The sequence below is a fragment of the Cynocephalus volans genome, chromosome 11, assembly GCF_027409185.1.
Source record: "Cynocephalus volans isolate mCynVol1 chromosome 11, mCynVol1.pri, whole genome shotgun sequence".
Classification (NCBI taxonomy): Eukaryota; Metazoa; Chordata; class Mammalia; order Dermoptera; family Cynocephalidae; genus Cynocephalus; species Cynocephalus volans.
In genome coordinates, this window is record NC_084470.1 from 120919613 (window position 1) to 120946194 (window position 26582).

The 26582-nt window shown below is 47.4% G+C and overlaps 1 protein-coding gene across 9 annotated transcripts in view; it reads left to right on the forward strand.

Moving 5' to 3' along the window:
- The window catches only part of PIK3C2B (phosphatidylinositol-4-phosphate 3-kinase catalytic subunit type 2 beta), a 39505-nt gene extending 18135 nt beyond the window's left edge, over nucleotides 1-21370 (forward strand). For 3 of the 9 annotated variants that reach the window (XM_063114496.1, XM_063114492.1, XM_063114493.1), the window contains 20 exons: nucleotides 1207-1349; nucleotides 2649-2706; nucleotides 2791-2837; nucleotides 4061-4154; nucleotides 4315-4409; nucleotides 4876-5056; nucleotides 5858-5965; nucleotides 6626-6718; nucleotides 7544-7673; nucleotides 8538-8674; nucleotides 12443-12612; nucleotides 13129-13285; nucleotides 13652-13761; nucleotides 14675-14876; nucleotides 15404-15528; nucleotides 16372-16489; nucleotides 17866-17947; nucleotides 18361-18467; nucleotides 20200-20328; nucleotides 20877-21370. In XM_063114496.1, coding sequence (XP_062970566.1) covers nucleotides 1207-1349; nucleotides 2649-2706; nucleotides 2791-2837; nucleotides 4061-4154; nucleotides 4315-4409; nucleotides 4876-5056; nucleotides 5858-5965; nucleotides 6626-6718; nucleotides 7544-7673; nucleotides 8538-8674; nucleotides 12443-12612; nucleotides 13129-13285; nucleotides 13652-13761; nucleotides 14675-14876; nucleotides 15404-15528; nucleotides 16372-16489; nucleotides 17866-17947; nucleotides 18361-18467; nucleotides 20200-20328; nucleotides 20877-21065 — 2475 coding nt within the window. In that variant the 3' untranslated portion in view covers nucleotides 21066-21370. Of the gene's footprint in view, nucleotides 1-1206; nucleotides 1350-2648; nucleotides 2838-4060; nucleotides 4155-4314; nucleotides 4410-4875; nucleotides 5057-5857; nucleotides 5966-6625; nucleotides 6719-7543; nucleotides 7674-8537; nucleotides 8675-12442; nucleotides 12613-13128; nucleotides 13286-13651; nucleotides 13762-14674; nucleotides 14877-15166; nucleotides 15240-15403; nucleotides 15529-16371; nucleotides 16490-17865; nucleotides 17948-18360; nucleotides 18468-20199; nucleotides 20329-20876 lie in introns of those variants that run through there. The other 6 variants (XM_063114495.1, XM_063114488.1, XM_063114489.1 and 3 more) reach the window with 4 other exon arrangements.
- The last annotated feature ends 5212 nt before the right edge of the window (nucleotides 21371-26582 follow it).

The following is a 26582-nucleotide window of genomic DNA, read 5'->3' on the forward strand; positions in this document are numbered from 1 at the left end:
GACCCCAGATCCTCCCTTCCACCCACCCACCAAGACCACTCCAGAGTCAAAACAAGTCTTCTTCCTTGAGGTTTGGGCTGGGACAGAAGGAGAAAGTGCTGGAACTTTGGGCATGGAATGATGATGTGACCGAGGCCACAGGGTGGATCTGGTTAGACCTAGAGTGGGAGGGTGAGCCTGTGATGTCTAGCTCCCATCTCCTGGAGGTTAAATTTAATTTCAAGGTACCTGAAGATAGGATCTGAGACCCTGTCCATCCAGGGTTCAGCTTCTCAGAGTCTCTTGTATTGAGCCCTTATGCTTCTAAGTCTGATTGAGTCTGAGCTATCCCCTCTTGGGGCCCAAGGGGAAGCGATCGCCACAGACCTCACACAGCACTTTCGCAGGTTGGATCTATCCTCTGGGGAGAAGAGGAGGAGCTGGTTAGATCCAAGATCTAGTACCAGTTTGCAGCTCCTCTTGCTTGGGGTAATGAGATGCTTTGGAATGAAAGATGGAATATCAAAGTTGATATAGAATGAGATAGAATGACGTAGAGAGAAAGCTCCGTGGGGCAGGTGTTTTTGTCTGTCTTACTCAGTACTCCGTGCAGGGCCAAGAACAATGCCCTGCACATATTAGGGTTCAATAAACATTCGTTGAATGAAATAAACTCCTTTGAAAAGTAGAACTCCTTTGGAGAACTGGGTCACTCAGCTCCGATACCCATTTTAGGAGGACGAAAGTCTGGTGGCATATGGCAAGGGGACCCAGTATCACAGACCCTAGAGTTGACAGGCTCTCACCAGCGTGTGATCCCACTACCCATCAGGCAGCAGTGCCTCTGAGACCACACTGAGGGTGCCCCAGCCTGGGCATGGGTGCTCCCGGGGGCTCAGCCTGGTGACACTTCTGTTCAGACTTCCAGGCTGTGTCCTGTCCCCTCATCTAGCTGCATCTCAACACAACCTCTTTGTCACTTGCCCTTTTTTTTTTCTCTCTCTCCTTGTTTCCTTCTCATTTTTTGCTGAAAGTTACAGCTGGAAGGGACTTTAGAGATCACCAAGTCCAACTGGGTTATTTGCAGGAAAGAGCCCGGGGGGATGGGAGGAAGGGGGCAAGGCAGGAATGCTGGGGTGTGAGAGAGAAGCTGGGGATCCAGGTAGGTGGCTGCCCCTACTCATACTGCCTATTCTCTTTCATTATTTCTCTGATCCCATCCCCTAGATTGACTTCCCTACCTCGGCCTTTGACATCAAGTTCACCAGCCCCCCTGGAGACAAGTTCAGCCCCCGCTATGAGTTTGGCAGCCTCCGGGAGGAAGACCAACGCAAGCTTAAAGACATCATGCAGAAGGAGTCCCTGTACTGGTGAGGCCCAGGGCATCCTCTGCAGGGGCTCAGTCCCCCCACTAAGTCTATTGTGTTCTGTCTGATGTTCTTTCACCTCCCAGCACCAGGTCCCTGTTCTCCTGCTTTGGGAGCAGAGGTGGGATGGGGTCGCATTTCCACCTAGGTGGGAAGTGGTGGCAGCCCCCAGCCCTTTCTCCATGGGCTGACACTAGGAAAAGTGGAAAGGTGAGGGTCAGGAAATTAGATCTGGGAATGCCCATCCCCACCCTGGGGACTTGCTCCAGACTCGGCTACCCCAGAGGACCAGAGATTTGCCCCACACCCCAGATATGCGGTCTATTACTTGCTGTCCATTGGGGCAGCTGGCCCCACCACTCGGCCCCCACCTCCTGCCCTTTCCATGCCAACAGCCTTTGCATTTTTATGGCCCTGTCACTTTCCAAAAAGGATCAGGTGTCAAGGCAAGCTGGCAGCTCTCAGGGGTAAGCATGTCCGGGGGCTGAGCTCATTCTTTCTCTAGGATTGGAGAAGGAGGGGTGAGAATGGAGAGCTGGAGTAGCTGGTGGGATTCAGGCTCCTCCCCTGCCTGTTCTCTCCACGTACCTCTCTGGGTCTTGCATAGTTCTGTGCTCTGTTGGGTGGGGCATACAGGAGAGATGGGGCTCCTCTCTCTCCCTCATGTTCCACCCAGGATAGCCAGAGTAGCTGAGTGACTACACACCTCCCCTGCCCCCACCCCTCTGCTGACCCCTCACTTCATTAGCCCCTCAGCTCTCTTCTCCATTAGACACCTGATCCCAGGCAAGGCCCAATTAGCTGCAGGTCTTGTAAAACTGACAGCTGGCCCCAGGAGGCCTCTCAGCTGCCTGGACCTTGAAGTGTGGGGACCACTGCCCTCTGGTGGTTCCACTTGGGAGTGGTGCCCTCAGGGCATCCTCAGGAGGGGTTAGTGGATTTGGTGCCCTTGGCCCATGCATTCTGCCTCAGTCTGAAATGACCCTGAGTCAGGATCAAAAGTAAGGGTTGGGTGTGGTTCCCTGGTTTCCCTAGACATACTGACTTAATTGGCATTGGGCATGACCTGGGCATGGGAAGTTGACCAAGCTCCTCTGGTGATTGTAATATGCAGCCAGGTTTGGGAACCACTGAATTTCACTGTGTATAGCATTCTCTTGGTGTGTAAGTATTCCATGCTCTGGCTGACTCTGCTGTCTCCTACTGCCCCGTTATCCTCTTCCTCCCCTCCCCCTCCCTTCCTCCCCTCCCCCTCCCTTCCTCCCCTCCCCCTCCCTTCCTCCTACCCCTTTACTCCATCAGGCTCACTGATGCTGACAAGAAGCGCCTGTGGGAGAAGCGATATTACTGTCACTCGGAGGTGAGCTCACTTCCCCTGGTGCTCGCCAGCGCCCCCAGCTGGGAGTGGGCTTGCCTGCCTGACATCTATGCTCTCCTGAAGCAGTGGACCCACATGAACCACCAGGATGCCCTGGGGCTCCTACATGCCACGTGAGTTGTACCACCCACCTTTCCTGACCACGATCCTTGCAAGAGCCAGGGCTTGGCATGGCCCATCACTGAGCTGAGGCAGCCCTGGGGAAAATGATAAAATGGGCATGGATATTCAGGGCTTTTTCATTTCTCCTTTTTGCTTTTTCTTTGTCTCATCTTTTCCCCCAATGTTATATTATAAACATTTTCCAAACATACCACAGTGGTACAGAACACTCATATGCTCAGCACCTGGACTCTACCACTAGCATTTGTGCTGTTTGCTTTATCACAAGTCGATCCACCTATCCCTCTATCCATCTATCTCTCCACCCATCGATCTATCTTTTTTATGGATTTTTTTTTTTTTTGTAGCCAGCTGATACTTTTTTATGGATTTCGAAGTCAAACATTATAAACTCCCTTCTAAATACATTAGCATGCATATCATTAGAGCTCAATATTCTTTTTTTTTCTCTTGAGGCAAAATTTACATGTAAGGAAATGCTGAAACTATACTTGTACATTGGCTGAGTTTTGATGAATGAATACACCTGTGTGACCCAAGCCCTTATCACTATTTTAACAGTCTCCTCTTCCGTCTTTCCCTTGAAGGGCTCTCTGGAGACACCAGGTCTGAGTCTAAGACTGGGTAGCCCTTCCTAGGTGGTACCCAGGATTCCTGGCTTATTTCTTGCTACTCTCAGTAATCACAATGTACCTGTCCATGTGACCTGCCTTTAGGACTTTCGGAGGTGACAGTTTTGCTAATCTCTGCTACATGAATTCAGCCAAGGTTATTGGCTTACGTAAAATTCTCTGATTCTCTGTTATTTACCTGGCAAGCTTTGCATTAAAGGATGTTACCAAGACAAAATAATGCTTCAACCCATACAAAACCTCTTTAATTTTGGGAATTTCTGGCACAGTGGTAATCCAGGAAGAGATCTTTGGGAGTAGGGTTGAGGGGTTTATCCCATTTTCTTTAAATCATTCAAGGAATGAGAGTGGCCACCTTCCTGCTCCTCCATGGCCTTAGGTAGACTCTGACCATGGGGGAGGGCCATTCCCAAGGGTTGCTATCCAGAGAAGGTGCTCATTCTAGTGGCTTTGGCAGATCCTGGGGGATATTGCCTTGTCTGCATCCATGGCTCTAAAGCCCAGGTGTGAGGGTGCTTGGCTCACACCTGTGCCTCAGAGACTGTGACTGCGTTGTCAGGATACTGGGCTCTGTTTTGCAGCTTCCCAGACCAGGAAGTGCGTCGTATGGCTGTCCAGTGGATCGGCTCGCTCTCAGATGCTGAGCTGCTGGACTACTTGCCCCAGCTGGTGCAGGTGGGTAGACTGGCCTTCACCCTGGTTCTGATGGTCACATCCCCAAGACCCTGTGTCAGTCTGCATTCTGCTCCTTAGAACCCAGGATCCCCAGTAGGATAGGAGTAGGTGTAGATTATAGGTAGTTAATAAAGCCTCATATTCCCTTTTTCCCAAACAGGCCCTAAAGTATGAGTGCTACCTGGACAGCCCCTTGGTGCGCTTCCTGCTGAGACGAGCTGTCTCTGATTTGAGAGTGACTCACTACTTCTTTTGGTAAAACTGCATGCAGAAAGGTGGGAGATAGATGGGTGCCCTTCACGTGGGAGTATTGACTCTTAGGCATGCCGGGTTGAGGAGCTGGGTTGTCTGAGTACCAGTCTGCTGCCGACTTGCCATGTGGCCTTGGACTAGCACCTTTTCCTCAGGGGGTCTCGGTTCACTCTCATGTAACACAGTGAGGAGCATCCATGCCTCTCCTTTCCATCCACACATGGCAGAATGTAAAGGCGAAATGAGATGCAGAGGGGCTTTGAGCTCTACTTAAAGACAGAGTGGGCACCAGCTGGGATCTCTGCACAGATGAACACTTCTGTATAAGCTATGCATACTGAATGTATCTTCCCTCCCAATTTTGGGGTGGGTTTCCAGTGAGTTGGAGCTGGGTCTATTCCCTTCTCCCCTTACACCCTTGCCTGTGATCCCTTGAGTGCCCGGACTGCCCACTCCCTCTGACTTGCAGGTTGCTGAAGGATGGCCTCAAGGACTCTCAGTTCAGCATCCGCTACCAGTATCTGCTGGCAGCCCTGTTGTGCTGCTGTGGCAAGGGGCTGAGAGAGGAGTTCAACCGCCAGTGCTGGCTTGTCAATGCCCTGGCCAAACTGGCCCAGCAGGTCCGGGAGGCCACCCCGTCTGCACGGCAGGTGAGTAGGGTGAGGCTGCCTCTACCCATTTCTGGTCAGGGCTTCTGCAGCCAGTCCTTAACTTCTTAGGCATCCTGCACAGCAGGGTGGTACTTGACCATCACCGATTTAGGAGCTGGAGAGAGGTGACTGTCTGTAACCTGCAGGCCACAAACAGGCAGTCTGTAAGCTGAATACAACCCATGGCTGTCCTTTGTTTGGCCTGTAAAATATTGACATTTTTATTTAGCTGTTTGCTTTGAAGGCTAAGCACAGTTGTATAAGTTGTTCACTGCACAAGAGCACCCAGCCAGAAGAGGCAAGTAAGGGCTGAATTCCAGTTATATTTTGTTCACTATGCTGTGAGCCATGGTTCAGGTCTGATGCCACCTAGAGGGACCACCTTTATGTGTTTGCACAAAGGCACTATATTAGGCCAGCAGTATTCCTGGTTGCTGACATTTTAAAATTGAGAGATTTTATATGAAAGTCCAGATTGTTAGCTTTTCTTGGCAAAAGCCTGAGCACACTTCCTCCTTGAGATACAGCCTGCCCTCTCAGGTCTGTGGCCTGCTTCATGCTGTTCTATCACTTGCTTAGCCTCTCTAGGTATCTGGACTTGCTGCCCATGTACTATCCCAGCCTGGGATGTGGGTGGGATGGCTTTCCTTTTAAGGGTCTCCTGGTGGTTCTCCACACTTCTTAGGTGGTGCTTTTCATACCAACCACTACTGGGCATCCACCCTTGGGAGAGGCCTGGTTCTGAGTGGAGCTTATGGGCCCCCCACTTTACCCATCCTCTCCTTCTCCCCTGCCTTTCAGGGAATCCTTCGCATAGGCCTGGAGGAGGTGAAGCAGTTCTTTGTCCTCAATGGCTCATGCCGCCTGCCACTCAGCCCCAGTCTGCTTGTTAAGGGAATTGTGCCCAGGGTGAGTGACTGGTGGGTTTGGGGCTCTCAGGGTGGGGAGGGCTCAGTGGAGGTGAGGTCCTTGCTGATGTAGCTGTTGGGAGACATGAGGAGGAAAGCCGTATCTGCGGCCTCTTCCCAACCCTAGCATGTGTGAACTTTTGCCTGTCAGCGGTGCAGGGAGAGGAACTGGGTTGGAGGCTGGGTAAGCATCTCTCCCTGATGATGGTGGGGATGAATTTGGGGATGGTGATAATGATGGCAGCTATCATCTGTCATTTATGGAGCACTCTGTGTGCCCAGCACATTTCTAACTGCTTTATGTTGGTTGCAACATTTCATCCTCATGACCCTTGTGAAGTTGGTACTGCTGTGAGTCCGATTTTACAGAGGCGTAAACTAAAGTGACTTACTAGTGACTTACTAGAAGTTATACAACTAGTAAGCTGTGTGCAACGATCAGATGTTGGAGCTGATATCGGAATAAGCTGAACTTGGGTGATGGTGGTGGGGAGAAGAGGAAGGAATGTGGGTTCCTGAGAAATCTGGAAGAAACAGTGAGCAGGTCTTGGCAGACTGGCAGCAGGCAGGGGGGCAGCATCTTGATCCAAAGTGGAAAGATCATTTTCCTTCTGGGGCATGGGTCACTCTGACCCTCATCATACCCTGTCTACCATGGCAGGACTGTTCCTACTTCAACTCCAATGCCGTTCCCCTCAAGCTCTCCTTCCAAAATGTGGATCCGCTGGGTGAGAACATTCGTGTCATCTTCAAGGTGAGAATACTTTACTCAGGCCTGTTGGGATGAAGTGGTGGAGAGAAGGAGAGAGCCCAAGGGTGAAAGCAGCAGCCCCGGGGCAGTTCTCTTCCCCCTATTCCCAGCTTCCTTTTTAATATATGAATGAATGAGACTAATTCTGCATGGCCCCAGAAAGCTAAGACAGAGTGTTAGGAGGTATAGGGATGCAACTGAGAGCTCAGTGTACAGAGTGCTTTCTAGGAGGCAGAGCTACCCCAACAGTGGAATGGGTAAGGTGGTGATCCGCTTGTCCCTGGGGGTATTCAAGCAGAGGTTTCATGACCATGTGGCAGGGATTTGAAGAGGAAATTAGTATATCAGGTGCAGGTTGGACAAGATGAACCCTAAGGTCCCTTCTAACAATGATATGTCCACGATTCTGAGAAGTAAATGACAGTCTCAGGGCATGTAATCTAGAGGGGGACACAAAATGCATGTGCATGACTTAGTAATTTATAATATATATTTGCTGTGTGTCCGTTCCAAATCCAAGGTATAAATGTTCAAGTTTAAAACAGGCCTCATGGTCAGGAGGGCTGCATGTGGAGGAGGAAGCTGAATTCAATTGAGGTGGGGGTGTGGGATTGAGGGAAAAGCCAGAGTACTGCATGCGCAGACTGTTCAGGTTACCGACCCATCTCTGCATCTTTGGCATGGTGTGAGCTGAGTGAGCGGGTCAGAGGTGTGAGGTGAGAGAACTGGGCATCCCTCCCTGTCACTGTAGTTTGAGCCGAGGTTGCTCACTTGGGAGGTTTGGGAGCCAGTGGCGATGGGTTCTGGTCACTCTCTTCCTCCATCCAGTGTGGGGACGACCTTCGCCAGGACATGTTAACCCTGCAGATGATTCGCATCATGAGCAAGATCTGGGTCCAAGAGGGGCTGGACATGCGCATGGTCATTTTCCGCTGCTTCTCCACTGGCCGGGGGAGAGGTCAGTTGGGATCAGGGGAAGGGGGAAGGAAGGTGGGGAGATAGGTGGTGTGAAGGGGACCCCTTTCTTTACTGCCCTTCCACCCATTCCTCAATACGAACTGTGTACTCCTCCAGGATAATGAAAAGGGCAAGATTGTTGCATTAGAAGCTGTGGAATGGCATAAAAAAAGAAGGCAGCGGAGCGAGACTGTTATAAAATATGACAGACTTGAAGTCATAACAACCAAACATGTTGTGTGGACTTCGGATCCTGGCTTAAACGAACCGACTATAAAAAATATTTTTTGAGACAATTGGGGGAAATTTGAATGTAGACTGGGTTAGATTAGGTTAGATTAGATTAAAGAATGATTGTTGATTTTTGGGGATGTGACAATGGCAAGGTGGTTATGTCCTTGTTTACACTTGAAATATTTGTGACCGAAATGACATGTCTGGAGTTTGCTTTAAAATACCCCAGCCGGGGTGGTGGGGAGTAGGGAAACAGGGTTGGGTGAGTGAAATAGATGAAACAAGATTAGCAAAACATTGATAATTTTTAAAGCCGGGTGATGGTTACGTGTGAACTCATGATACCATTCTTTTTATTCTTATATATATTTGAAAATTCCCATAATAAAAATTAAAAACAAAAAGGGGGAGTGGCTATGAACTGGAGAGACCCAGGAGTCACAGTGTGGAATATGAGACGTGGAGAATGATCTTCCTCTCTGCCATTGTCCTTTTCCCGTTATTATCAGACTTTGTCCACATGCCCTAGAGCTTAGTTGATGGGGAAGCAGCCAGCACAGCTCTTGCAGTCCTGCCCCTGCAGTCCCCTTTGCTCTGCTCTGCAGCGTGACGCCGGTTCCTCCTCTCACAGGAATGGTGGAGGTGATCCCCAATGCTGAGACCCTGCGCAAGATCCAGGTGGAGCACGGGGTCACTGGCTCCTTCAAGGACCGGCCCCTGGCCGACTGGCTGCAGAAACACAACCCTGGGGAGGATGAGTATGAGAAGGTAGGACTGGGGGACTTGGGGAGCGAAGCTGGGGTTGGGCATGCCTGCCTCTGGCAGACAGCTCTCTAAGCATAAGATCTCCACACACACAGAGAAGGCAGCAAAGCTTTTTTGGCTTTTTCGTGACCGGCACTCAGCCAGTGAGTGCACCGGCCATTCCTATATAGGATCCGAACCCGCGGCAGGAGCGTCGCCGTGCTCCCAGCGCCGCACTCTCCTGAGTGTGCCACGGGCTCCGCCCAGCTCAGCTTTGTTGGGAGGAGGACATACTTTTTCCTGGTTGACTGGTGCTTCCGAATATCTAGGGGTGGGCCAGATGACTGCTGTAAGCTGACTGAGACAGTCCCCCGGTATGAGACTGGGAAACCTTCATCGAGTTCCCCTGGCAGATTTAATCTCGTGGGAAAGAGGCCAGCTTTTGAGAACCTGCATGTATCCTCTAATTGTGGAGCCTGTTCGATTTCTCTTGTGCGCTCAGAGGGTTTCAGTGGTACTTACAGAACAAGAGTTGGTTGGAAGAGACTTTAGAGAGCATTTTAATCCAACCCCTTCTCTTCATGGATGTGAGTTAAGATTCACTCAGTTGTTCCTAGTTATGGAGCTGGTTTGCAGCAAGGCTATAAATTAAAGCCAGGACTGAGGTTAGGTATGAGACGGAAATGATAGAAAAGAGGGATGACTGGTTCCTGATTAGATTAGATTAAAGAAGATTAGATTAGAAACAGCTTTACTCGGGGGTAGGGCCTTGTTGGTGTACGGTGGTCCATGGCCAGGCTACTTCGTAGCTGTAGTCTCTGGGTTAATTAGGGTGGGGGTGTGGGTGGAGGGAACAAATCACAATAACCAAACTCATAAGAGACTGGCTATATGCCAGACCGCTAATTTATATAAATTTAACTCCAAAGGAATCCAAATACTAATTTATATTAATTCATTTTCTCCCTGAAGGGAGACCTAGCAGGACAGTCAAATTATAATCAGAATATTGTTTAGTGAGCATGTAATTCGATGACCTTCGATAGCTTAAGTGCTCTCATTCCCCAGGGTTTGATACCCCGCCTGCAGTGCTCTCTTGCACTCTTCTACGCCAGCCCATCCTCTCTCATTACTTCAGTACCACCCCTATGCTCAAGCCATTCCCTTGGGCCTCTTCACTGCCTCAAGCTTTGGACTCTGTAGCCACCTGCTTGCTGGACTGCTGCACTCACATTCCACCCATACCTCAAACTCAGTGTAGGCAAAACCAAGCATTCTGTCTCCCCTTGCTTCTTGAAGGCTACTTTTTGTTTTTCCCAACAGTAAATGGTACGACTGTCTGTGCAGTCACCCGAGCCAGAGCTGTAGGCCCCTTAATGTTTCCTCTGCCTCATTTCTGCTGTGCCAAGCCCTGATGATTCTTCCCAGTTACTCACAGCCTGTCCTCTTCTTCCCATTTTCTTACTATTGCTTTTATTCAGCTGTTTGCTGTCTGTCCCGTGAGCCAGTGGAATGCCTCTCCTCCTTCTACGGCCATCCTCTGCTTGATTTCAGAGGTTTTGTTTGTTTGTTTTGTTTTTTTAAGTGCAAATCTGTTCATGTAACTCTGTTGCTCCAAGTTCTTCAAAGGCTCCCTGTGTCCTAATACATAAGTCTAACATTCACAGCATTGCACCCAAAGCCTTTTGTCACCCAGCTCCACCTGCCCCTGTGGTCTACATTTACTGCACCTTCCCATTTTATGCTAACTTATGCTTCAGCCTAATTAGGGGGCTGCTTGCATTTCCTCAATACCTTTAGATAACAGCATTCCCTTTGCTTAGAAAAGCCATCTCTTCCCTTCCCCATCTCTCAAAACCCACCCCCTCTATGTTGTAAACTTCAAGGCCCTCTACCCCTGGAGAGAAATATTGGTTCTTTCTTCCCTCTTCCCAACCACATATACTATTTATGCTAACATGTATTTTTCAGGAATTAGAAACCCACCAGGCAGAGGCACTGTGCTAGGTGCTGGTATTATGATCACTCCCTTGCCAGTGCAATAAAGAGTCGTAAGAAATGTGATGGAAGTGTGCACAACAAGAACACACACACGAGAAACTAACTCTGCAGTTAATGTTTAACCTCAGTCTTTCAAAGATAGCCTCCCAGCTCTTCTAGCTTTTTGGGTAGAATAATGCTGGTGTTTCCTCATGATGACTTCCAGAAGAAAAGAAATAGATTTTTCTCTTGGCCACCTACTCAGTAAAGACACTACCACACATCCTACAAGTGAAACCCCTTAAATCAGGAGAGCACCCCTTTACATGATGAGACTTCTTGCCAATAAGCAGCTAGCACCCTGTATAACTTAGGGAGGTGGTAAGAGTTTAGTCATTTGCCCACAGTCATACAGGATTTTCTGAGTCAAAATAGGACTTATTTAAGGTGGGAAGACTATCTGTGATGGGGAGAGGACTTGATGGAGATGCGGATCAAGACTGGGAGTTGATGGATTATGCACCTGGTTGAGTTTGTTTTCATTCATGTATTTCCCTTTCTTAGAAATAGTCTTTTTCTTCCAGAAGGTGAATTCTGTGATTTCTTTACAAACTTTCTATTCTAAATTTCCAGCAGATTAGTCACTGGATTGCAATTCGACAAGTAGCAGGGGGGAAGGGGGATTCTGTGTATAGCTAGTTTTGCAACAGGCCTTGTGGAATAGCCAAGAAGCTGTTGGGAGAGAAGATTCCTAAACCCTGCGGGACTGAAAAGACTAAGGAAGCACTGATTGAATGGTGAGGGCAGTGGGTCTGTGGGGACTCAAAGGAGAGGAGTCAGTGTGAGCCGAGAAGGTCTGGAAAGAGGTGGGACTCAGGGTGGCTCCTTGAAGCATGAGTGGAAATTTGTGGAGCGCAGCAGGGAGGACAGGCATTCTATGTCTGGCAAGTTTTCTCTCATTCCCAATTGTGTACATTCCAGTTGGCTGTAACAACTATTGCCCTTTGCTAAAAAGTCTTTCTTGAGTTATTGGGAATTCTACAAACCTCAGAAAGAGGAGGTGTTCATCTGCTGATTCCATGTATTTTCACTTCCTGGAAAGACAGATGAGGGGACAGATGTTGGCCAGACAGAATAAGGTGGCTCTAACCCCTCTCTACCCCACCTCCTGCTTTAAACTCAAAAATATCTCTAACACATTTTGCCAACTAGAGATGTCAGATTTTCAAGCGTAAAACACTCCCTAGAAGTGTTAAGCTGCCTCGGCTCTTCTTTGGAGCACAGTGTTTTTAATTAGATTAGCATTTAGCAAGAGCACTGGGGATGGGAGTTTTATTTGGGGTAGGAAGAAGGACTCTGAGCAGGGTCAGGAGGGGACACTTAAATCAGCTGCCTTGGTAGTTGTACTTGAGTTAAGATCATCACGACCAGTTGGGGAAGTTGTAGACGTCAGTCTTCCTGTCTGTTAAGGTCTCCTCGATGTGGGCTGCTCATCTGGGCTCTCGGATCAGTCCAGTGTCTTTCCAACCAATCTCCCTAGGAGAAGGAAAGGCACAGGAGAATGGGAAATTCAGATGAAATGCATATAAACCTGTATCTCCTTCTACTCCATAAGATATGGGAGATGTTTCTGTGTGTATAAGTGTGTACATTAGTACATGATGAAGGGTGAACAGGCAGATGTGAGGTGCTGTTGGGGTTCATGAGAGAGAGAGAGGCCAGGGCAGGCTGACTTCTGTCTGGCTGTGGCCCCTGGCGTCCCTCCATGACAGCTTTCTGTCCTCTCCTCCCATCTGCCTTTACTCTTCTCAGGCTGTGGAGAACTTCATCTACTCCTGTGCTGGCTGCTGTGTGGCCACGTACGTCTTGGGCATCTGTGACCGACATAATGACAACATCATGCTGAAGACCACTGGCCACATGTTCCACATAGATTTCGGCCGCTTCCTGGGTCACGCCCAGATGTTTGGCAATATCAAGCGGTAAGTGGTCTCCTGAAGCCAAGATGTGTGTGTAGCATATGGAGTGCAGGGAGGTCACAGAAGTGGTTCAGAGCTGGGACATACACCCATGATGGAAGAGGCTGGACCTCAGGGCGTAGGCCCCGGGCTGAGCAGCTGTGGAGCAGAGAAGATGGATAAAGAGGCCAGGTCCTTGCAGGCCTTGCAGAAGAGGGTGGGGACCAGCTGTTTTCCTCCTTACTGAGGTCTGAGCAAAGGGAAATGAGCCCAAACTTCAGCAAAAGAGAATGTGATTAGATGTCCAGGAAAAAAATATTGCTAGCTCACAGATAAGGAGCCAGTGAAGGGTGTGGAATATCTATCTCTGGGGATCTTTTAAAGTTAAGGTAGGAAAAAAGAAAAAGAAAAAAGAGGGAGCCCCACCTATCCAGGTTTGTACATGTGATGAAGGATAAGGGAAACTACCCCCAGTGCAGCCCACAAGGTGCGCTTCCTGCTGCATGTTGACCTTCTACCTGTATGTTCCCCTTGGCCCAGGGACCGTGCCCCCTTTGTCTTCACCTCGGACATGGCGTATGTCATCAATGGGGGTGACAAGCCTTCCAGCCGCTTCCATGATTTTGTTGACCTTTGCTGCCAAGCCTACAACCTCATTCGCAAGCACACCCACCTCTTCCTCAACCTTCTGGGCCTGGTGAGGAGCTCCATCCCTTTCTGAATGCCTCCTTCTTATTGCCTGGCACCATCTTTAAGACTTCCCTGTCTTGCTTCAAAGGATTTCTGGAGATCCGTTTCTCTGAGCCCCAGTTAAGTACCTGACTGCTCTAGATAAAGCAGGGATGCAGACTACCTGGAGACAATGGTGTCTATGGAGGTGGCTGCCTCCCTGCTCTAGCCTTTCAGTTCCTGAGGCCCTCCAGCCACTGCCCACAGCATCTGTCTACCACCCTGTAGAAGGGTTAGGGAGCTTAGCTATAGAAAATCTTGCTTTAGCGTAGAGAAGAAGAAAGAATTCCCTGTTGTTACAGGCACCCTTTCTCCTTCTTTCCTGTCCTTTTAGATGTTGTCCTGTGGGATCCCTGAGCTCTCAGACCTGGAGGACCTCAAGTATGTGTATGATGCCCTGAGGCCTCAGGACACAGAGGCCAATGCCACTACCTACTTCACTAGGTAACACCCTCAGCAAAACAGTGCTGCCCACCCTGAGTAATTCCCAGGTTGCCTGATTGGCAGGAGCAGGGCTGGGGAGATGGGAAAGGCTTAGCTCAGAAGGCAGAACCTAGAGTTGACAATGTGGGCCTGTTGTCCCAACTTTGGTTCTGACTTAGGTAGATCACTTTGCTTCTCTCAGCCTCAGTTTCCCATCTGCATTTTGGTGATGGTATTGCCATCACTCTTGTCTGCATTCTCAGCAGGTCTCATTCAAAGACTTTGTCTATGAGGCAACATATGATATGGATTTTATAATAGATTTTAGCTCTCTCAGTCAGACCTTTCCCCCTTTCCAAAACATAGAAGTCCATGGTTCAGTTTCCCCATATTTAATGTTTTTAATCACACTATGTATGAAAGCAAGGACGTGTCTGTGTACTAATGCCTACAATTTTGTCTATGTAGACAATATCTCCATTTTATTATGTACTCTTTTTTGGGACTTAAACTAAATTTTCTCTGTTGGGTCTAACATAGGACCGCTCTTTTTGAATTGCAGTCTCAAGATTGAACAGTGCTTGGTGAGGTTTCATTGTACTGAACCTTGAAACTAAGTTTGACAACAATATTTAGATATTTACAAGGTAGCCCTTCAGTAGAGTCCCTAATTCCTTTCTACCTTGGTTTGACTGTCTTTGCTCAGGTGGGCAGGGAAGGGAGATAAGATTCCAGGATTCACATGAGTACATTGCATGAGATAATAGTATGCCAATCATGTGCTGTGTGAGGACATTAAACAGGGAAAATGATTTGATCTCAGTTGATTGTTAGCCTCGGAAGTCAAGGAATATTCCTTCCAATAGTTCTGTTGAAGCAGTGGGATTGGGGTCCGTGGTTATATCCTTTTCTTCCTATCCTCTTGCACCAACAGGTTAATTGAGTCCAGCCTGGGCAGTGTAGCCACAAAGCTCAATTTTTTCATCCATAACCTGGCTCAGATGAAGTTCACAGGCTCGGATGACCGACTGACTCTTTCCTTTGCCCCTCGAACTCACACTCTCAAGAGCTCTGGCCGCATCAGTGATGTTTTTCTCTGCCGCCATGAGAAGATCTTTCACCCTAATAAGGGCTATGTAAGTGTTTTCTCCAATCTGACCCTCTCTTGCTCCCCACTGACCCCAGCTTATTAGGGTTCTGGCTGGTTTTTCACACTTGAAAACTGGGCACTGGAGTTGACTGTACATTCTGTGTGGGAGCAATCCCGGACCACTTCACTCTCCTTTGCTCAAATGACTTGCCTAGAATCAGGGAGCTGGATTACCTGGTTATTCCCTGAGTCAAGAGTCCTGTGAAATATGTGCAAGAAATCTTTGCTTTCAGATGACTGCATATGTGAAATCACCTTTTTTTTTTTTTTTGTCAGCTGGCCAGTATGGGGATCTGAACCTTTGACCTTTGTGTTATAACACTACATTCTAACCAGCTGAGCTGACCAGCCAGCCCACTATCTATCATCTTTGCCTCCATTGGAGACACTCTTGCCCTCTTCCTTCCAGAAAGTAACAGCTCTCCCGACACACACACTTCTGTTCCCTTACCTACCCCCTTCATTGGGTGCAGAGGGTTTGGCAGGTATACTCTGAGATTTGGACCTTTGCAGATATATGTGGTAAAGGTGATGCGGGAGAATGCTCATGAGGCCACTTATATCCAGCGGACATTTGAAGAGTTCCAGGAATTACACAATAAGCTGCGGCTGCTCTTTCCTTCTTCCCTCCTGCCCAGGTAGCTGACCCCTTTACTCTCTGCGCAGAAGGATACTGGGGGAAGGGGTAGGGATGGGGGGTGGGCAGGACTGCAGGGGCAGAAACGACCTTTTTAGAGTTGAGATCTACCTGTTTTACTTGGCCTGGTATTGAATTTGATGACAAGTGCTCCCCCTGCTGGCCAAGCTCTCCCGACACTCACGAGTCTTACTCCAGCCTTGAAAAGAAGCTTGAAAGTCACCCGACAGAAGGAGAGCATACTGGGTATAAATGCAGGGCAGTGACTGAGTCTGAAGATGACAGAGAGTAGAATGGTAGTTGCTGGGGTCTAGGAGGAGGGAGACATTATTGTTTAACGGGTACAGAGTTTCAGTTTTGCAAGATGAAAAGAGTTCTGGAGATGAACGGTGTTGATGATTGCACATCAGTGTGAAGAAAGTTAATATCACTGAACTGTACACTTAAAAGTGGTGAAGACGGTAAATTTCATGTCGTGTATTTTATCACTGTTTTTTTAAAACTATTTTTAAATTGCATTTTTACATTGATGGGAGAAACTGGGGGCTCTGAAGCCCCTGAGGTAGTTCAGGAGAGCTACAGGACTCTGCCCAGCAGCTTGGTTTTCCTGTCTGGGGTCCTTGCAATCGTGAGGTGTGAGATGCTGAGCAGGTGTCAGACCTGGGCACAGACTGGGAGCCGTGGGAGGACTGCAGGCGGGCGAGGGGTCCTGGGAACGGGGGCTGTTGGGAAACGGGGGTCGGGTGCCTGGAAATGCAGTAAAATGTGAAAAAAAAGCCTGTTGCTCCGTTTTCTTTCCCCATCTCCCCCTTCTGCGTGCCCACTGCCCACCTTACCACGCCAGCTTCCCTAGTCGCTTTGTGATCGGCCGCTCCCGGGGAGAGGCGGTGGCCGAGCGGCGGAGGGAGGAGTTGAACAGCTACATCTGGCACTTGATCCACGCAGCCCCTGAGGTGGCCGAGGTGGGTGGGCTCACCTCTGTGCCTGGCTATCCCCGCCGCTATGGGGGGTGTGGAGGAGGCAGGACCGGAAGGGGGTGGAGCCTCCTGGGAGTCAAGGAGGGGACTTGGCTGTTTCGGGTCCGCGGAATGGCCAGTGCTTGAGTCTGCAGAGGATAGGAGGGGTCTGGGTCCATAGTGATTCCAGCCTCACGGGGGCATGCACGTAAAGACAATTAAGCAAAAACTAATGCAACCAGGCACAGGGAGAGGTATTTACCAGTCTCTTGTGACCCCAGAGTGATTGGAGTGATCAGAACCTGAGGAAGGAAGGAAGGGGCTTATCCTTGAGGAAAAGGAGCTTTTTTTAGCAGGTTGAGTGTGTGTATCCCCTTAGATTTTTTTTTTTTTTAACAGGTGGTATTATAATGGCCCTCATAGAGTCATCAGGAATCTATTACTCTAACAAATCATCTCACTCTATTTTCCATATCCCCTCGTATTTGTCCATATGCAAGTATAATTTTTGCAGTTTTACAGTGATCATAGCTTAAATATAATTCTGTATTCTGAGTTGTTTTTCTCTTAGCATTTGTAGTAAGCATATGCCATACATAACTTTAAATATCTGTACCAAATTAGTACATTGACTTGCAGTACCATAATCTTAACTGTTTGCTTTTTGAAAGATATTTAGGAGATGTCCTTTTTTCCCACAATTAATGTTCAAGTGGGTAATTTTACATATTTAAGGGTTTTTTTGTTTTAACTCCCCCCCCCCCCATTGGTTAGGAGACATTCTCAAGAGTGGAATTCATGCTTTGTCCAAAGGCTGGCTCTAGCATTTCACTGCTTGAGTAGTGTGTGTGTTGATAGGGGAGGCAGTGGTGGAAAAGAACAGACTGCTTTTGACTTGATGTGACCAAGTTTTGTTTGTTTTTTCTTTTTAAAAAAAAAACTTTTTAGTATGAAAACTTTCAAACATACTGTACAGAAAAGTAGAAAATCAATATAACTAGTGCCTATATATTCATCACCTAAATAGTTAATATTTTGCCATATTTGCTTAATCTACTTTTTATGAAGTATTTTAAAGTAAATAACAGACATCATGATATCATAGCACCAAATACTCATTATGCATCTCTAAAAAAAGAACATATTCTTACATGACTAGGGTCATTATATCATCCAATTCATAGTCCATATTCAAAATTCCCCTGTCATCTTCCACATTCTTTTTCCATTTGGTTTGTTTGAGTCACAATCAGACAAGAACTGCATGTCACATTTGGTTGTTATATTTCATAAGTCTCTTTTAATCTGAAATAATCCCTCTCCTTTTTTTATTGGGCCATTGTCTTATTGAAGAATGGTCCTGTTTTCTGATTCCGTTCCAGTGTGATTTGGTATACACCTTCTTCCACCCCTTGCCCCGGGATGAGAAGGCTGCAGGCACCAGCCCAGCTCCTAAGTCCTCAGGTACAGTACCTTCTCTGAGATATTCCTTTCAACCCCTCTGAACCACCCCAATGGTAATTATCCCTGTGCCACTCTTTCCCAGTTCTTTTTCCTTGACTTGTCTCCTGTTCCTTTTCTTACTGGCTAGGGAATCTGGTTTTCCCCCAAGGTTATAGGGTCTGTAGCTCCTCGTCTGGGTTCCCTAGAGGGTGGATATTCAACTGGTGATTATACCTTCAGATTGGGTGGACCTATCTCAACCCAACTAAATTGTGTTCCAGACCCCACTTGTGTAGATCCCCCATGATTATCAGGAACCTGATGTGGAGAGATTGGGATGAAGGGGTTCAAAAAGAAAACAGAAATGCCTGCCTGGCATCAGATAGGAGCCTGGCTGACTTCTTGACCTTTCTTGGTTTCCTTTGTTACTATAGATGGCACATGGGCCCGGCCTGTTGGGAAAGTGGGAGGGGAGGTGAAGCTGTCTATCTCCTACAAAAACAATAAACTCTTCATCATGGTGATGCATATTCGGGACTTGGTAAGTACACGTGTGGCCTTCGTTTGGATCTTTATCTTTCTTCTGGTACACTTTTGACTGCTCAGACCTTCTCTGCCCCCATGTCATGAGAGTAACCACAAAGATTTACTGGGCATCTCCCATGGGCCCACCTATGCCAGGCTGATGGAATGACCAGGCAATATAAGACATAGCTTCTTATTAGCTGTGGTCTTTGACCTAATTACTCTGAGCTTCATTTTTTTTTTTTTTTTTTTTTTTTTTAAAGATGACCGGTAAGGGGATCTTAACCCTTGACTTGGTGTTGTCAGCACCACGCTCACCCAGTGAGCTAACCGGCCATCCCTATATAGGATCCGAACCCGTGGCCCTGGTGTTATCAGCACCACACTCTCCCGAGTGAGCCACAGGCCGGCCCTGAGCTTCATTATAATGAGGAGGGTTGTTATGGGGCTTAAATGAGATAATGCACATAGAGCGTTTAACACCATGCTTGTTGTTATTATTAATGGCAAATATGGTAATTATTATAAGGGAGAGGCCCTTATATATATGGGACTTATTACCTGGTTATAGTGATAAGGCAACCATGTCCCCCTTCAAGCATAGTCAAGGCAGTATATAATTACTAAATTTTTGGTATGGATTCTAAGAACATTGTGAATGGAAGGGGAAGGGAACTTTTATACTTGCAACTTGCTGCACCCTATGTTAGGCATTTTGTGTAGACTGGGCCAGTGGGACGTAGCAGGAGGAGCATAAGCTTTGGAGTCAGAGAGACCTTGATTTCACTCTTATACCATCATTCATTCATTCACCCACTCATTCAACAACTGATCTCATGCCTACTATGTGCCAGGCACTGATACATTAGCTCTGGATATAGGGAAAAACAAAATAAAATCCCTGCCATCGGGGGGCTTATATTCTAGTTGGAAGAGGCAGACAAATAGATAAGTAAAATATATGGCATGTAAGATAGATGTAAGAGCTATGGCAAGAAATAGAGAAGGAATGTGAGGTGAGAGAGGGGGCCGTGTACTGTATAGACATCTGAAGAGGGTTGTTCTGGGCAGAGGGAGCAGTTAGATCCAAAAATGCAGAGTCAGGAACCTGCCTGGGGTGTGTCAGGATCTGCAAGGGGTCAGTGGCTAAAGCTGATGGAGTGTAATGGAGAGGAGTGGATGATGAGGTTGGAGAGGGCATGGTGGGCCAGAGCCTGGGCCCTGCAGTGGGAATTCTGGCTTTTATCACCGTGAATGAGAAGGGAGTCATTAGAGGATTTTGAGCAGAGGCATGACATGATCTGACTTAAGTTTTAAAAGGATCAGACTGGGTGAATCACTAGTCGGCTCACCTTGAGCAAGCAACTTAATCTCTATGACTCATGTCTCCACCTCTTAGGGGTTAAATGGACCAAATGACAAAATAGACAAATAACAGTGGGCATGGCAGAGGATGCCTGGGGACTTGATGGGTCACGCATCATAGACCATGTTATGGGAATCCCTGAGTATTTGGATAAAAAGTACAGACTTGATATAATAGGCAATGCGAGTGATGTTTTAGTAGGACATCTAACATTATCATGGTAGGTATTTCTGTCAGAACGGAGTGAGCTGGAAAGCAGACAGTAAATTCAGTATGCATTGCAAGAAACCAGGTGTGGGAATTGAGAGTCTAGATCACAGGAATGGTGGCAAGGAGACGGATAGAAGAATCTTTGTCTTTTTTGGTTTTCATTTTGTTGTAGCAATTGCTCCAGGATGGGAATGACCCCGACCCTTATGTGAAGATTTACCTGCTACCTGACCCTCAGAAAACCACTAAGAGGAAAACCAAAGTGGCCCGGAAAACCTGCAACCCTACCTACAATGAGATGGTGTGTGGGGAAAATGGTGGGGTGGGCAGGGGTTGGCAGAGTATGCCTGCTTTTGTAGATAAACTTGTATTGGAACATGGCACACTTGCTGATTTGGTATTATCTGTGGTGTTGGAATGCTGCAAAGGCAGAGCTGAGTAGTTGTGACATAGGCTATATGGCTTATAAAACCTAAAAATATTTACTATCTGTCCCTTCACATAGAAGTTTGCTGACCGTTAGGGTTGGAATCCCACAGCTGGAGCCTGGCCCTGTCCTGTCGGGAGGGGGAGCCTCTGGTCCTATGCTGAAAATGAGCAGTGCTCCAATAAAAAGCCCTCACCTGCTTGAACTCTGAGCAAAGAGCAGAGTTCTTTAACACTTCCGGTGGATTCTCTGTACCTTCTGGATTCCTTTGGACTGTGTAGGTTTGGGGACGTAGAGTGGTCTTAGCCTCAGCCAGATCAAACCACCATGGACTTTAGCATCTCCCTCTTTCACGTTCCCTCTGGATTGTTCACATTCCCTCTCTCTCCACCTCCCTCTCTTCCTAATCTCTACATTTGCAGTTGGTGTATGATGGGATCCCCAGGGGAGACCTGCAGCAGCGGGAGATCCAGCTGAGTGTGCTGAGCGAACAAGGATTCTGGGAAAACGTCCTCCTGGGCGAGGTGCACATCCGCCTGCGAGAGCTGGACCTGGCCCAGGAGAAGACCAGCTGGTTCGCGCTGGGATCTCGGAGTCAGGGGACCTTGTGAGCCCAGCAGAGCCATGGCCCAGGACCCCGGGCTGGTGGTGGGAGCTGGGGGAGAGGACTCTCCCCTGCTTCTCTTCCTTTCCTTGTGAAGGCGCAGGGCCCTTGGCGGGCCTCCCTCTCAGTCCAGGTGGATCTAGCCTCAGTGATAGTTGGCAGGGAGAGTAAGATGCTCTCTGCTGTCCCTTCCTCTGCAGACTGAACTTGGGTGGTTGTGATGAGCAGTCTCTTGAAGGCTGTGAGGTTGCAGCAAAGTTTTAAGTTTACCTTGTGTCAAGGGAGCAATGCCTGGCTTGGGGTGTGCGTGGGGTCGGCTGTTTGAAGTAGCATTTGGGGGGAAGGTGGGTGGATATCTTTATTTTTATTTTTAAAAAATGAAATAGTAATGTTGTCCTAACTGGGACAGGAAGCCTCGTGAGAAGGAACATACATATGCCTCAGAAGGCAAGAGAGGAAGACTGAACATTTTGTATGATTAAGGTTCTTATTGGACTTTTCCCTAGATTACTTTGTTCTTTGTTCACTAGCTATAGGAATTATTTGGGGAGGGGCCCAGTGGGTCCATGGTCAGAGCCCTCCCTCTTTACGGGTGGGTTGGGGAGGGGACAGGGAGGGCTGCCTGTGCTGGACTGAGAGGCCTGCGCCGCTGGCCTTTCTGATTTTGCCTCCAAAGGAGAGCGATGTGATACCTATCTGTGTAAGGAAGGGCCTTCTGTATTGGGGTTCCGCCAAGGACCTGTATTCAGGGACCCATGATCTTTTGGGGGAGAGCTTTTCCTCCCACCTTCCCTTACTGTGTTAGGACTTGCCCTGAGTACTGTCTTCTAGCCCTTACCCCTCTGTTCTCTCGGCCCTTCTGTGGGCCGTCTGGTCCCTATGAATACGCTGGGGGTACTCCCCCATAGCTCTCTTCCTTCATTTTTTTTCTGGTGGGACAAAGTGCCGGCTCGCCCTTAGGTTTAGTTTCATCCAAGGGCATCTTGGCGCTGGGAAGGGCCTCTAGGCAGCAGGTGCCAATGTGGCCGCCGGCCATGTGGTTTCTGGAAAGCATTCCCCATCCTCCTCCACTTCTTTCTGTTGTTCTGCTTCTCTCTCAAACTCTGCTTCTGTCACACTTTTTTAAAGAATTTCCCTCATTCTCTGGGGCCATAAACCTATTTGTCTGGAGCCAAAGGGATGCCCTATCTGAAAGAGAGGGGCGTCGGGGCCGGGGATTCCATCAACATGGTTGTTTTTTCCAGTTATTTTCTTTGGTCAGGAGGAGGCTGGATTGGAGTGGCGATTGTTCCCCTGGAGCTGAGCCCGGGAGCTGGAAGAGCGAGCCTGAGTCTCTTATCTCTTATTACTCTTTATTCCCTACCAGATGGATTTTAAATTCACTCTTCTGTGTTTCACTACAAAGGGTTGTCTTCCTTGAAAAAAAGGAGAGACTTTGAATTTGATATTGACTTTTTAAGCCAGAATTGGCTGGATGTGTTCTGTGATTGGGGAAAAGAGTGAAATGAGGACATTCTGTAAACTGTCCCTCACCAGCTTCTCCCCAACTCCAAGGATTAGAAATTTCCCCTTTTGCTGACTCATTCCATAGCTAGAGAATGAAGCTCCATTGGTGGAAGCCACAGGGCAGCAAGGAAGTTAAAATTTTTATTTTAAATTAAATATGCCAGGATGAAGCTGGCTGCTGTGGGGAGGGGTTGGGAGAGTGGGGTTGTGGTAGAACTTTTCCAGATGAATGGACCATAGCTGTGTTACTGGCTTTTCGCCTATAACCCAGTTTATTCTGACCGTCTATGCCCCTGATTTAAAGAGGTCTGTGTACTGTTTACCTCCCACTTCCCAGACTCCCTTGTATCTCCTACTTTCTCTGGAATTGTATTTTCTAATAAATGACATTTGAGAAAAAATAAAACAATCATTTTTAAGTTTGGTCAATGTTTAAATGTTTAGATTAAAACATCTGTCGTACAAGATGAAAATAATCATAGTAGTGGTTTTACAAATGGTAATATTTATATGCTCCAGTGCACTTCTCTGGGCATTTAACATTCATCAGCTAACTGTCCTCACAACAACTTGATCAGGTGGGTATTATTATCCCCATTTTACGGATGAAGAAACTGCAGCTCAGAGAGATTAAGAAGCTTGCCTAAGGGCACACAGCCCGTCAGTCTTGGAGCAACCCCTCCTAGGCAATGTTTACTACAATCCGTTAAATTCATACACTGTTTGATAGTTCTTAGAGAGCTTTATATACATGATGTTGGTTTTCGTTACAGCTACCCTGGAGAGTTGGTAGGCTCATTTATGAATTCTGTCAACAAACACTTAACCGCATTTACCAGTGCTACCAAGTGGCATCCTCCATTCACAAAGAATACAGCATGAGGAGACTTCTGGAGTCTTGCACTGGGCCCTGTACTAGGTCCCGCACAGGGGGTTACAAAGATAAATTAAGACTATTCTTCACATTTTTAAGAAGTTTACTACCTAGTGGTATTTAACTAACCCCATTTTGTAAGAGAGAAAAAAAAACAAAACACCTCTTGAGATGCCTCACAACTGTCAAGCCATTATTAGGGCCAAACTGTAGCCCACAAGTGAACCCCCCAAATGGAGGATGGGGGTGATGGGACCCTTGTTCAAGCTTTTACCCAGAAGTTTTCAGAACCCTCCAGTGAGAAGTCATATTTCATGCTGCGGAATTTTATGGAGCTTCTGAGGGATATTTCAGCAGTAAAAAAGCAGGAAGTATTACCTGCTGTATTTCTAGGTGGTTTTGAGGTGTCACTGCAGTTCTGCCAAATCCCTATGGACCTTTTAAAAGTTAGAACTTGACTCTGGCAAGAGTCTTAGTTAAGGAAATTTCTTGGCCAAATAGGGTAGAAATCTGAACTCCCCCGAGGGAGTGGAAATGAGAGAGCTGGGGAGTGGGGAAGAGGGGTGCCCAGGGAGGAGAAAAACAAAGAAGCCCAGGAGGACTCTTTTGTTGACATGGCAAAAATGAAGTAGGCTGTCTTGCTGGGATTTGGGGGACAGAGATTAGATTGCATTCAAAAGGTCAAAAATGAGGCAGCATTTTAAGTTGGGAGGCAATTCTGGTGGCTGGGACTTACCTGAGGTGTCTGATCAATTCAACAAATAAAGCTGATGGCATCAGGCACTGTGGCTACCCAGAGGACAAAGGTGTAGACTCTGTCTTCAAGGAACTCACAGGCCAGCAAGGGAGGCAGAGATGGAAATCAGTACAGTGCAGTGTGCCATGGACAGGGAGGGAGGGGAGGGGCGGCAGGCAGAGAGGGCTTCACAGAGTAGATGTTTGAACTGAGTTGTAAAGTCAATCAGAAATCTGGATTTTGCTCTTAGTGTGATTGGGGCACCCTTAGATGGGGTTTTGAGAAAGGGAGTGCAATGCTCTAGTTTACATTGTAGAAGATTCTGGCTGCTGTTTGAAGCAAGAATGGAAACAGGTCGCGCATGGTGGAAGGTGGTCAAATTCTGGATGTATTTTGAAGATAGAGCTGACAGGATTTGCTGACGGATTGCACGTGGAGTTTAGGAAAAGAGGAGTTGAGGATGACTCCTAAGTTTGAGGCCTCAGCCACTGGATGAAGAGCATATGGGACACATTACTGGGATGGGGAAATGGGTTTGGTGGAGCTGAATGAAGACTTATTTTGATCATGGTAAGTTTGAGATGTTTGATAGACATCCAAGTGGAGAAGTAGTAGAATGGAATCTGAGCCTGAGGGAGAGGTCAGTCTGGAGTTTAGATAGAGAAGTCATCAGCATTCAGGTGGCCTAGGTTGGAGACACTAGAAAAAAAGACGTGGGTGGACTGAGGCCAACATTTAGAGGAGGAGGAGGAGCAGCCACTGAAATTATAGGAACACCAGGTGATTGGTGTCGTGGGAATCTAGAGAAAAGGAGTACAAGGGGTCTTCAAAAAGTCCATGCAAAGATTTGTATTATCTTTTAATTCTATTTTTCCACAAAACTTTTGAAGTACCCACGTATGGTTGGTTTCCTAGTGCTGTTGGAACAAAGTACAGTTGACCCTTGAACAACACAGATTTGAACTGCACAGGTCCATGTGGATTTTTTCAATAAGTACAGTACTGTAAATGTATTTTCCTAACTTTTTTTTTCTCTATATTATTGTAAGAATACAGTATGTAATACATATAACATAAAATATGTGTTAATTCGCTGTTTATATTATTGGTAAGGCTTCCGGTCAATTGTAGGCTGTTAGTAGTTAAGTTTTGGGGGAGTCAAAAGTTACAGGTGGATTTTTGACTGTGTGGGGGATTGGCACCTCTAACCCCTGTGTTGTTCAAGGATCAACTGTACTACAAACTGAGTGGCTTAAACAACAGAAACTTATTGTCTCACAGGTCTGGAGGCTGGAAGTCTAAGTTCAAGGGATCAGCAGGGTTAGTTCCTTCTGAGGGCTATGAGGGAGAATCTGTTTCAGACCTCTCTCCTAATCATCTGGTGGTTTGCTGGCAATCTTTGGCATTCTTTGGCTTTCCATAGATGCACCACCGCAATCTCTGCCTTCACATTCATATGGCATTCTTCTTGTGTATGTACTTGTGTCTGTGCCCAAATTTCCCCTTTTTATAATGATACTGTCATATTGGATCAGGGCCCGTCCTAATGACCTCATCTTAACTTGATCATCTGTAAAGAACCTATTTCCAAATAAGGCCACATTCACAGGTGTCTGAATGTGAGCTAAAAGTATAATGCTCAAGGGCCGGCCCGTGGCTCACTCGGGAGAGTGTGGTGCTGATAACACCAAGGCCACGGGTTCGAATCCCATATAGGGATGGTTGGTTAGCTGATTGGGTGAGCGTGGTGCTGACAACACCAAGTCAAGGGTTAAGATCCCCTTACTAGTCATCTTTATATGGGGGGAAAAAAAAGTATAATGCTCACAAAACTGAGAAGGTATCTTGAGACCAACAAATAAAGCAGGCTACTCCATACAGTTTACAAGGAGTTTATTATTATTATCGATAGGTAACTTACAGGGAACAGATTAGATGGAGTATCAGTGCAGGGGCTGTGTAGCTGATATCTCTGCAACCCCAGGGAGGTGGGGGGAGTTGAAGCTTATAAGGGACTTAGAGACGAAAGTGGAGCTATGCCAAAGAGAAAGGCTGCAGAAGTGGAAGATTTCCAGGCACCTCACTGCCACCTGTTGCTTATCCTTGGGGTTGCTGGTATCACTCCCCATATCTTACACAAGCATAGCATTCAGTTCCTTTCCTTTCCTCAGTTGCTAAGCAACCCATGCAAGGGAAAGAGCATAACTATTGGAGCCATAGCTTGGAAGGCCATGAGGATGGAGTGAGTTCTGACCAGCATTCCTACAACAAGTACTGGGGGTTAGGACTTCAGCGTTGGGGCGGGGGACTCAATTCGAGAGAATTGGATATGGCAAAATGTTCTTGATGACCTTGGAGTGATGGAGGTGAAAGCCACATTGGAGTAGGTTGAAGAGAGAATAGGTGAG